The sequence below is a fragment of the Boleophthalmus pectinirostris genome, unplaced genomic scaffold (genome assembly GCF_026225935.1).
Source record: "Boleophthalmus pectinirostris isolate CB_2022bp ecotype Guang Dong unplaced genomic scaffold, ASM2622593v1 HiC_scaffold_19, whole genome shotgun sequence".
In the NCBI taxonomy this organism is placed as follows: domain Eukaryota; kingdom Metazoa; phylum Chordata; class Actinopteri; order Gobiiformes; family Gobiidae; genus Boleophthalmus; species Boleophthalmus pectinirostris.
Genome location: NW_026571140.1, coordinates 35,660,868 through 35,673,276, shown reverse-complemented (window position 1 = coordinate 35,673,276; position 12,409 = coordinate 35,660,868). Strand labels below are relative to the sequence as shown.

The window sequence follows — 12,409 nt, the reverse complement described above, 5'->3', positions numbered from 1 at the left end:
CAAGAACATGGCACGGAAAGACTGGCATTCAGGGATTTATGTAGGTCATTTTATCAACTTTCTGACCATGTACACTGATTTATTCTTCAGAGAAACTCATAAACTTGACCTATCCATGTCCCTAGATAAGAGATAGACATGTCCAAATCAAATATAGCTTCTTAATACACAGTTTCAAGGCTCAAATCCAGTTGGTTTAAACCTAAAAGGACTGGCACTGATCTGAATGGTCTCTACCTAAACTGCAGCACTTGCAGTCAGTCTTGAATCAGTGCTAGTGCGGCCTCTGCAGCTTACAGTAGTCAGTGAATTCTGGAGGTTCTGAGCTTTTACATGAGGCAACACCTGTCTAAATACGGTGAATGAAAAACATATGTGTGTACCCTAAATGCAAGTTCAAGTGTGTATGAAAGGTAGGGATGTGCAAAAATGTCGAAATATCAACATATCCTATCGCCAAATGTGACGATACAGTATCGATATCGTGGGCTGCTGTATCAATATCTTGCCAAGAGTATTTTTTGGTATATTTTACTGCATTATTTTGTTACAGTGCTACAGTTTAGTTGCTTGTTTAGGAAATTCATTGTGACACATCTGATATTTTCACTGTTTTGATGATTAAAATGTTTGTGTTTCATATGAACTTCACACAAGAAGGGGTTCAACAAAGACTTTTAGTATCACAGCCGTGATTTAGCCTTTATTTTTATATTGAAATACATCGTATCAAATCGAAAGTGCACTGTATCGAGGTATGTATCATATCGTGGCCTATGAATTGAGCTATGTATTGTATCAGCAACTTTTTAATAATACTCAGCTTTTGATAATTCTCTAATTTCTACTTAATCTGGTGCTATAATACCAGGTGTAAATATAAATTATAGTTTGACAGCAACTGAGAAACCGTTTGTGAAAAAAATGTTGAAAAATATGTTGATAATTATAAGTACAGCTTGAGAGACTCACATTGATGACATTACACTGGGGATAATTCTATAAAAAGAATGTACAATTTATTCTTACAAACACATTTTTTTTGATACTTTAAACATGATTTCAACAAAATAAAGGTGTTTCTTGTCATTTTAATTGTCAAATAATAATCTCTGTGTACATAAGCGGAGTTATGGCCCAGAGTACATCATGGGTGCTATGTAAGAGTTATGGAATTCCCCCGTTTATCTTCCTGGTTGGAATTCTCTGATTTCTAAAGAAGAAGTAAAATTTGAAACTTAAAAAATGGCCAGACTGGGAAAGAAAGAGTAAAATGTTTTGTAAAATCTTAAATACAATGATCTTTACTGCGCTTTGGTAAAATGTGGAGTCTAACCTGCCACTTTAAGGCAACACAGGCTCAGTTGTAGTGTCGTAGTACTCGAGATGGACTCACGTGCATTTGGACTCGGTCTGGTCTCGGTCTTGAAGGCGCTTCGTCTCGGTCTTGTCTCGGACTCGAGGTCTGACACTTGATGAGTGCAATCATATTTCATATTTATAGCTGGTAAATGTGCAGAAGCTGATAAAGATCATTGCAAAACCAGTAAGATAATGTAACTGTAAATGTTATGAACTTGAAATTCACTTTGACGTTGTTTTCTGTAAAGTGTCAGTGGAAGTGGGATTAAAGAAGTGATTCTCAAACTGTCGGTCAGAGTCCAAAAAAGGGGCACAGAGTGTTTAAGTGCAGTTGCTTGGTCTATTTTAAGCTTAAATTAACATTAATCAGGTCAAATGGAGATAGATTTATAAAAACATTAATATATATGCGCCAAAAGAACTGTAAAATACAAATACATAAAGGAAATGACAAAGCTGGTCTCGATTTGATCTTAATGGGCCGTCGTTTCGGTCTTGTCTCGGTCTCAACCTTTAAAAGTCTTGGTCTTGTCTCGGTCTTGACTTTGAGAGGTCTTGGTCCTGGTCTTGAACTGGTCTTGGTCTCATTTAGTGCGGTTTTGACTACAACACAGCTCAGTTTGACTATAGAAATACGTTGTTTTATTAAAAAGTAAGAGCATAAATCTACGTTCTGTCCCTTTAACTAACTCTGTTCCCCACTGTGGAAGCAACAGCGGATAAGAAATGTTCTGATAAGATAAAATTTCTTATCTAAATTATTGTTGTCTTATCTCAACATTGGTAAGAAAGTGTGAAAAAAAGAAGATATCTAGTCTTATATGTGAAGAAATGTGTACAAGAAAAGATATGCATTTGAGTCTGATTTATTTTTTGCAGCTTATAAACAAACACAAACTCAAGGTCCCTGATAAAATGATCAAGTACATTGTATTATTGTAATTTTCTGGCATCTTTTGATTGTTACAATGAAAAAAGGTAGAGAAACGTGTGTACACAATTAAAAATAACACACAGAACCCAAATAAAGCAGACTGGAAGATGTACTGTGTAAATACAAACATTTGACCCATTTTCTTACCAACAGAGAAAGTTTAATTTTAGGTCATTGTATGGAAATGCCTCACTGAACTGAACAATATATGAAAGGAAGTACTATCTATTTCACATTTAAATATGCACTATGAAACTGTTACTGTTGTTTTCATGGAGATGTTATAGCTTTGTCTTTCATGTTCCACACTAGAGCATTAAATGTGTCCATCTCCAAGGAAACAGGCAAGTTACAAAAGAGAGATCTGACTTTTAACGTGAATGTTTTAACAATAACAATGCATGTAATTGGATTAAAAAAAAAAAAAAGATAAGTTTAAAGCTGTGGAGCATTCAAGGCAAAGCAATGACGTCTCCATAGTGACAAGCAGATGGCAGAATCGCACCAGAAAAGTTACACAGTGCACCTTTAAGAGTTTTACTATTATCTGTCAGTGTTATTATCCCAGTATAATTCACATTTTAGTAGTATAGTAAGTAGTTGCTCATGTATATTGAATTTTATACGATACATATTATTTAGATACTTTATGAAAGCATTAAACGAATAGCGGCTCCAAATTCTTTAACGCGCTTATCCCACGGCTTAAGACGTACGTTAAAACTGCATAAAGCACAGTTCCAAGTTGTATAATGTGCTTGTACCACGGCTACAAACTGAAATGACTAACTTAGAAATGTGAAAAGCTTGTTCCCTGTCTGTAAATTTCCAAAATATCAGTTATTTCAATGTTTTAAATAATTCTTGTTACTACATTGCAAATTTCTCTGATCTGGCTGAGATTTTAAAACATATATCAGGTTATTCATCTTGTTTCCAGATGCATTATCTACTTAATAGCTCTGGGAGTGTTTAATTCTAGTCTAGAGGTAGTTTATTTTAATTATCTTGCAGCATGGACAGATAATTTCACAACTTTTAAGTAATTTTCTGATAGATTTAAGTGTTTATATCGTAAATTTTGGCTAAGCATTTTTGCAGTGCACGTTCCACCCACAGCGGTTGAGCATGGGTTTACCCGTTGCTATGGTGATGTCATGGCGAGGGCCGCAGAGCAGTGATACAGAACAGTGATTTGGCTGTTGCCGGAACTACTTGTGCATTATGCAGTATAAGCTCTAGTCACTCTTACGTCACAAACCAGGAAAGACGTTTGGAAACATGCGATGACGACTAAATGTGATCAGAGGTAAAATGGCGCCTCATCCCTTCTAATCGCTTGTACCCAGTGTGCTCGGAGTTGTGTGTCAGTGAGGAAATGATGAAAACTGAAGTACGGTTGTAATTGTTGATTTGCCGAACATAACGAAACTCCACAATGACATGTAGATGAAGAAAACTGGGACATTTTAAACTTTTTTTAGATTCTGTCAGACTTACTACTGGGAACAGAGCCCACTGAAAGTTGTCATCACATCTTTCCAAACATCTTCCTGGTTTGTGACATAAGCGTGAATAGAGCTCATTAACGCACAGCAGTTAGACTTGGGAATTCCCGCTGACAGAGGTATAAGCGATTTTATCTCACGCTGCAGAGTCGTAGAACACCACGACACACAGCAGAGTTTGTGGATTTCTGCAGGCTCAATGAGCAAAGCCCTAAACTCTGTTAATCTGAAGAACAGGAATTTTGATTTTATCTGTAAATCGTAGGTAACCAATGAATAATAAATAATAAATCTGATAGTTTCACGGTCATGTTTGGTTCTGACTCAAGACGCTCTTGGAGATGGAGGGAGTGGAGACCAGACTGAAACCAATCTGTATAAAAGATGCAGAGAGATATGCCAGGCGAGCTGCTCTCTACTTTACAGGTAAAAGACTGAACATCTTGTACACAGCTCCAGGAAGTAGAAACACACATGCCATTTGTCACATGTGAACGGTTTTCCTGCTCTGAGGGTTTCACATTCAAGACAAACCACATTCCCCCAACAGTTACAGCTACTCACCTACAGACATCGGTCCTTTTGTATTTAGAGGTAAAATACTGTATGTTACTGGCATTGTAATTTTAAAATAAAGGCTTTAATGCAGGTCACTGACTTTGGTTCATTCATCGTGCTTCTTTGGAGAGATCTGAGACACCTGTTGAGAGAAAAAGCAAAATAAACTTACTATAAATATATTTAAAATGTATATAATCACTTTGTACTAAGGATGTAACGATATCCAAATCTCACAGTACAATATTTAATGTGATATTTTGGAGAGGCTGATATAATTGTAGATAGGGGACACTTCTTTTGCTTCTTTGGTGTGAATTATTTCCATCCTAATCCCAAGAATTCAAGTAAAAAACACGTTTCTTCATATTGTCTGCACTGAAATGAATCATGGGATATGTAGTTCTATGTAGCTCTATGTTTATAAGATGTTGCAACTATAAAACCATGCATTTATTTGATATATTGTGACAGCCGACGATATTATTGTGAGACTTTTGACGATACGATATCACGATATTTCGGTTATTGTTACATCCCTACTTTAACTGTAGGGATGTAACAATAACCCTACAATAACAATAACTACTGTAACTTTACTACATTATTTTTCATATAATTTATCTCTTGTGACCATGTGTACTAGTATTTGTAGAAGTAATTTGCATTAAAGGGCTCATATTACGCTATTTTCTGGTCTATGTTACAACGTCGTTTCCTCATCAAAAACAAACAGTTGTTTTGTTTCATTCACACATGTTCAACACACAAACCCTCCATGTTTAGGATGTGTTCTTCTCTCAGACAAGGAAGGTAAAAGGAGCTGTTAACTTGAAAACTATCGCTTCATGACATCACATGGTGGAACAGAGTATCTGAGCTTTGGAGATATAGACAGATAAATAATAAAGGGTTGTTCAAACATGTGTGAGTGAAACAAAACACAACTCTAGGTGTACAATCCTCTCCACTCAATGTAAAGTCAGCCTCTTAAAAGTCAAGGTAATTGAGGCAGTCCCTTCAAACATCAGAGACTCCGTCAACCGTCTAGAAAAAAAAACCTTCTGGATCGTAAGCTTAAAGATCACACGACATCCGGACCTTAATTACGTTTTGGACTATTCAGTGTTCCTCTGAAACTTTATTTTTTTGGCAATTCTTTAATGTAGGTCATGTTTTTGACCTGTGGTATCTAATTGTATTTTAATTATTGCATATGTGATGGACACATCTACTTATCTCCAGCATGTCCTGTTTATCTTGTTGCTGTTGGGTGGGTCTGCTCATCACCTATATATTCCTCATGGTTGGATAATCTTTTTTGTTTTGTTTGTTGTCTCTTTTTCCTATAGTCATGCGATGTGGTCATGTGATTGATAATTAATTGTATTTTTTTTTCAAATTAACTTTTTATTGAAAAAGCAGATTACATTTTGCAGTGTGTAAAATTAAATCACATGTTCCTGCTCTTACAAACATATACAAACTCAGAACAGGTTGGGGAGCCAGGGAACCTTTTTCACAATTTAACAGAATATTGCAACTGTGAGGTAGTGTTATATGAAGTCTGATCTCACTGGCTTTACATATTCTGTCCACCTAGTCCACATCTTGTAAAAAGAGTCCAGCTGCACTTTCAGTAAAAATGAAATCTTTTCCATCATGTAGATCTCTTGCACAATGTCAATCCAGTTCTCAATTGTTGGTTGCTCAGGTTTAAGCCATTTCCTTGTTATTGCCTGTTTACTTGCTGCCAGTAGAATATAGAGTAATCTCTTATTTGTGTTGCTAAAGCCGTCTAACACTAATTACCAAGGTACAAAGTTATAAATGACAGGGGGAAAACACATGAAAAAACACCCTGCAGATGTTGATGAATCTCTGACCAGTATTCTTGGATGACCCCACATTCCCAAAAAATATGGAAGTGATTAGCCCCATCATTCCCACATCTCCAGCAGGCATCACCTATTCCTTGGTGTCTCTTTTGTACTGGTGTAATGAAAAATCTCATTAGGTTTTTCCAACAAAATTCACGCCATGTATTTGACCCTGTTGAGATCCACTGGATTTGACATATGTGCTCCCAATCATCTTCTGTCATTGTAAACTTTCCCTCTCTTTCCCACTTTTCTTTGATATAATATGTGCTCCCCTCCTTACCCAACAGGATGCCATTATACAATTTCGAAACTTTTTGTGGGAGATGATGATAATAATTAATTGTATTTAATGGCATCCTGTTCTACCATTATGCCTTGATGAAGACCATCTTGCTGGTCAAAACACGTTGGCGTCTCTCCATGTAATAAAGAACTTTTAATATATTCAGTCGGAGTGCCTCGGGTTTGTACCCTGCCCAGTTTTACATTTTTCAGTAAGAGTAACTTTCTGTTTAGATTACAAGTTTAACCCTCATAGAGCACCTGTACGGTTATTGTTAACTTTTTTATGACCCAGTGAACGCTCTACCTCTTTTCTTCGTTTGTTTTCGAGGAGGTAACAACAATATAACATGGCTTAAAGATCACAAGGGTCAATTTTGTGTTTGTAAGACTCTTAAATATTCAAGGGATCAAGGGAAATGGCGAAATATAATTCTTCAGTGTGAAAAATTACATTCATTTTTCAATTTCATGTTTCATTTCTTCAAAAAGTGTACCGTGTCGTCCAATCTCTGTGCATTTTGTGGTTACTGAACGTTTTGTGTGGGTAATAAGATTGAGGTCATACTGCAGAGTGCGTCAGTGGCAAGGAGGGCATTGTTGTTATGTAGGAAGTGTTAAAGCCACAGTGTGTAACTTCTTAGTCAATAAATAGACTAAAGTAAAAGCATATATATATATATTTTATTTTTGTTGTTTTTATTGCACTGAAAAACACGTATCCTACTGTGAGCGGGCTTGCGTCTCCACAAACCTGATTCTTATTTGGCCTTTCTACTTCCTTGACAACAAGATCTCTTAAATATAATCATGTAAACTGATTTTTAGTGCAATGAGTAGCCTGTCCTGTCATATTCACGTTAAATTTCTCTTCTCTGGTACCTGGTTGTCGATGGCTCTGAACTGCCAGCTCCAGCGGGTGTTGTAGAGAAACTGGCGCAGGTCGAAGCGGTTATCGTCGGGGCTGTAGACCTCGGCGTGGTACGAGGGAGTCACTGTGGTCATTTTGTGGCGATTTATGGAGTACATCCTGAAGAAACGCTTCACCTTCTCCGCCACCTGGACAAGTAAATAAATAAATATGCTGAAAATAAAGGTAATATCTGGGGAAAGTGTAATGTATTCACCGTTCCACTCTTTTTCACTGACAAAATTTAAAAACTTTTCCTAAACTTGACCTAAAGTGAATTTTCCATGACTTTACAGTACCTACATGCCTTTCCACTCACCTTATGGTTTGGTATTATAGTTTTTTAACATTCAAAATCCTGTCAGTGCATTTATTGTCGTCTATTTGAAACAAAAGGCGCAAACATTTGGAAATAATCATAATAGGCTAATGAGAACTTAACAAAATGCTGTAGTTGTGTGAAAGAGATGCTAAAATTCCAAGACTTTCCAGGCCTGTAAAATGACATTTTTAATTTCCATGACTTTTCCAGGATTTCCATGACTGTGGGAACCCTGCATATTACATTTATATAGAAATAATGTAACTTAGGATGAATTAACACTGATGATAAAAATGTCAAACAATAATGAAACAGTAAAGTCTACATGTTTATTATGTGAGTCTGAGAGTCAGTGAAGATCTTATTAAATTAAAGATGTATTTTTTCAGGTACTTTTCGAGTAGAGGGTCTATTCACGCTTACGTCACAAACTAGGAAGACGTTTGGAAACATGCAATGACAACTTCTGGCGGGCTCTGCTCACTCTGTTAAGTCTAACAAAATCTAAGAAAAATTTAGAAAATGGGCCAGTTTTTTTCATCTACATGTTGTTATGTTGAGCTAATCAACAATTACAACCATACATCAGTTTTCATCATTTCCCCACTGACACACAACTCCGAGAGCACTGGGTACATGTGATTAGAAGAGACGAGGCGCCAAATCCAAGATGATTCCAAACAGAACAAACGTCTGCAGTCTTCATTTTACCGCTGATCACATTTAAAACTTCAGTGGGTTTTATCACAGTCGGTCGATGAGCCCAGTGTCGAGAACTTCACCGGAAGTCGTCCCTGCATGTTTCCAAACCTCTTCCTGGTTTGTGACGAAAGCGTGAATAGAGCCTATCACGGTACTTTGTCTGAAATGTTTCCCAGTGTGGCATTAAATGTTTCCAATCTACCATTCATCCAGTTATGGGTGGGTTTTTTTTTGCTCAAAGAACCTGCACGTCTACAGTCAGTGGGAAATCCTTTGCAAAGATCTGACCCGTATCTTGGTCTGGTCTTGGTCTTGCATCTCCCTGCTTGTTTTTTATGGAAATAGTTAAGTTTAGTATCATAGTGCGACACATTTCAAACAAGTCATAAAGACAAAAACGTAGGCGAACCCTCCACAAGAAAACACCTTTAAATGAAACTGTGACTTTACAAACCATTCAAAACAAAACAATACCATTCACAAATTGTTGAACCTTAGTAAAAAAAATAAAAAATAAATAAAAAACACACTTCACTGACCTCTGCTGGTGAGAGCGTGTCCCTCCACAGGTGAATAAGTTTACAAAACATACTGAAAGGACCACACTTTGAAATCTTCCGCAGTCGACCGATCACAGACAGCTCAGAGTACGTCATCCCCATGTCCGCCTACGGAAATAAAGAAAATCAAAGGACTTTTTAACTCATATCTACTATTATTTATAATTCTCAGAGCTGTTTGATATTGTCTTTTACTGTATGTGTTGGTTGAGCTGTTGTCATTTTGAGCAGAATGTAAATGAGAGTCTGAGATAATCTAAGGTTTAAAACTTCCGCAGAAATTTTACCTCGTCGGTTTGAGACACTTGTCCGTCTTTCAGTGGCTCTAGTTCGGCAGTAGGGGGCGCTGCCAGGATGCTGTGGAGAAGGATGATTTATTAAAAAAACTAAAAATTTTAGTTACCCCTTTGGTTTTTAATGGATATTGAAACTGTGGTGAAGAGTGGGGAGTGACATTCAGACAATAGACTGTGCCAAGTATCCAATGATCCAATTTTTTTTTATATAAATTGGTGTTGTTATGTTAATCTGAATTAACTTTGAATAAAATCCTGCGTATTTACAAGTACTGGTACATGTTTTTCCTTTGAATTATCTTGTCTTTTAATATGCATTGTCCGTTTAATAAATAAATACAAATACAAATAGATGATACAGTAAATATAAGGGGATTAGTACATTTTGGCAATTCACTGCACTTTCTGAAATGTATTAAATTATTTTCAGTATGGCTCTTGTTTCTGTGTTTTTACCCTTTGAGAGCCGTGAGTTGAAACGTGTCCACGCAGTATGACAGAAAACTCTTCAGGTCTGTTTTACTGATGCCTCCGATCGGGTTGATATCTGCGCTGGAGCAATCGTACTTTGTGAAATATCCGGTCAGGCTGAAAGAAAAGGACAAAGAAAACAACATAATTAAAGGTGCATTGTGTAACTTTTTCTGATGTAGCGTCTGCCAGCTGCTACCTTCTTTGTCTCCATGCAGATGTTAGTTTTTTCTGTGCTTGGACTAACATTAAACATATCTATCTCCATGGATACAAGCAGGTGGTGCAACAAGGTCAAGTTACAGGTCAAATCTGTGGAGAGGTGAGTTTGCTTCTAGGTTTATTCAGGCATTTTTGAGAAATAAAAACACTTGTAATTTAATAAATGTATGAAAGATAAGCAGTCGAAACTGTCAAGTATGAAAACAAACTCTTGGTCTGAAAAAAGAATCTCATAACATAAATTATCGGAAGACCAAATGAACCTCATTGGACTATGTATTAAAGATAAGTTTAATGCCCTTCCCAGGCAACATCTCCACGGAGACAAACACCGTCCACAACAAAAGTTACATTGCCTTTAACGTAGCAATAAAATGTAAGTGCAAAAGACAGGATTTTATTTTTTGTCTAATTATTTTTGGGGTTGGTTGGATAATACTGCACTTGTGGTAAATATTATTCTTAGTTTTACACCAGACAAGTGGCAGTTTTCTGAAGGAAAGTTGAAAAATATAGTTTAATTTATTGATTATTGGTTTATTTGGTTGGGTTAGTGCAATTTTGAAAAATTAGAGCAATATCTTAAAATGTTAAATACAATAATTAGGAGAAGTATTAAAACATACCTCTCATAATTATTATATTTACGATTTGAAATGAATTGAAATGATGATCGAAAAAGAATAGAAATCATTGAATTGAAAAAGAAATGAATAGAAAGAATTGGAATAAACTGAAAAAGAATTGAAATGATGATTGAATATCAAACAATAACAATATGTGCCAAATGCGGTTGCCTGAAAATACTTTTATTACATTATATCAGTATGACTTTTACCTTTCATCTACATTTGCAGATCCAAGCACCAGAAGTCCTCCAGGTTTCCCACGAGCCCAAAGACACAACTGAGCGAACAAGTAAGCGAGGATCATCCGGACTCGAGCCTGGAAAAGAATGACATTTTTTGAGGACACAACTACTACAGTACTAGTATTCTTCTACTGCTCTACTAATATTTAAGTTAAGTGAAATAATGTCTCAAAAAAAACTGAATATCTAACATTTAATAACCAATACGGAGGAAATTGAGTAATTGATAATGACCTGAACGTTTTGCAAGGCCAGGTTCTCTCTGTGGCTGCCTCCGTTGGCTCTAAACCTCGGAAACATCCCGGTGACAGCAGAGAAAATACCCAGAATGCCTTTCACTGCCAGGTCTATGTTGATGTTCAGATGTGTGCTGGAAAAACAAAAGCAGAACACACAAAATAAATCACTATATAAATATCAAAATCTGTTAGAAAGTCAAAAAATCATTCAGTGTTCGGTTGTGGACTGTGGAAGCGGCCAAAAAAACCAAGAAGGCCTTCCAACTCTGACATCTACAATGATCCAAAGTCCTCCTGAACTCACCTGCCGATCTGCTGGGCCAGCTCCTGAGCCCTGTTCCTTGTGTCCGCGGAGGAGTTTTCACTGGACATGTAGCAGGTGGTGAAGACTCGACTGCACAGCTCCTTCGGATCCACCGGAGAATAAGAGTCATCCCCCACCACTCTCCGCACATCTGACAAAACCTGGGAGTCTGACAGAGAAACAAGGAAAATCATGCATCCAATAAAAAGCTGTGTAATGAGAGAGTAATAAAGTGTCAAATCATTTCAAATCTTGAAATTTGGTTGACTGTTTGAGGAACTGCAAACTGCTTCCACAATACACTACCGGTCAAAAGTTTTAGAACAGCACACTTTGTCCAGTTTTTCCTGTTGACCAAAATGTATTCTAAAAATTTGATTGATGAAAGTGTCCACCTTTGGCAGATTTAACAGCTGAACACACTCGTGGTTCGCTCTTTTTACAACAGAAATCAATTATTCTTCAGAAAGTTCTTCCCAATTCTGTTGCAGAACTTCCCATAAATGTGTGACACTTGTAGGTTTTTTGTCTTTCACTCTTCTGTCCAGTTCATCCCAAACCAGCTCGATGGGGTTTAAATCTGGAGACTGTGCTGGACACTCCATGTCAACAAGTTTATCATCTTGTTCTTTTTGGCAGAGCTTGGACTTGTGTTTTGTATCTTTTATCTTTTTTTTAACCTCTGGCTGTTTAGTTCTTGCCTTTGTATCATTTCAAGCTCTTCATTGGACTTGCACGACTTGAATTGCAATAAATAACTGGAAAAATTAGGGTGTTGTAAAACTTTTGACCGGTAGTGTATAATTCATAAAATTCCAAGGACAGAGACAGAAGACACTCCTGCCAAAAATGCATGGCTGGTGTCTAATTTGTAAAACATTAGGAGGAATTATGACTATAAGTGAATATATATTTATAAAAAAAACACACACACACACACAAATAAAACACAAATGAGTTGTATGGACTGCACATCTATTGATAC

The 12,409-nt window shown here is 36.7% G+C and overlaps 1 protein-coding gene across 1 annotated transcript in view; it reads right to left on the bottom strand.

Annotated features, from left to right (window-relative positions):
* Nucleotides 1-2,227: 2,227 nt before the first annotated feature.
* nadsyn1 (NAD synthetase 1) overlaps nt 2,228-12,409 on the bottom strand; it is a 39,319-nt gene continuing 29,137 nt past the window's right edge. The window contains 8 exon segments of the mRNA XM_020923334.2: nt 2,228-4,504; nt 7,410-7,586; nt 9,001-9,129; nt 9,309-9,378; nt 9,774-9,905; nt 10,849-10,955; nt 11,116-11,251; nt 11,425-11,593. Of these exon segments, the coding sequence (XP_020778993.2) occupies nt 4,469-4,504; nt 7,410-7,586; nt 9,001-9,129; nt 9,309-9,378; nt 9,774-9,905; nt 10,849-10,955; nt 11,116-11,251; nt 11,425-11,593 (956 nt within the window). The 3' untranslated portion in view covers nt 2,228-4,468.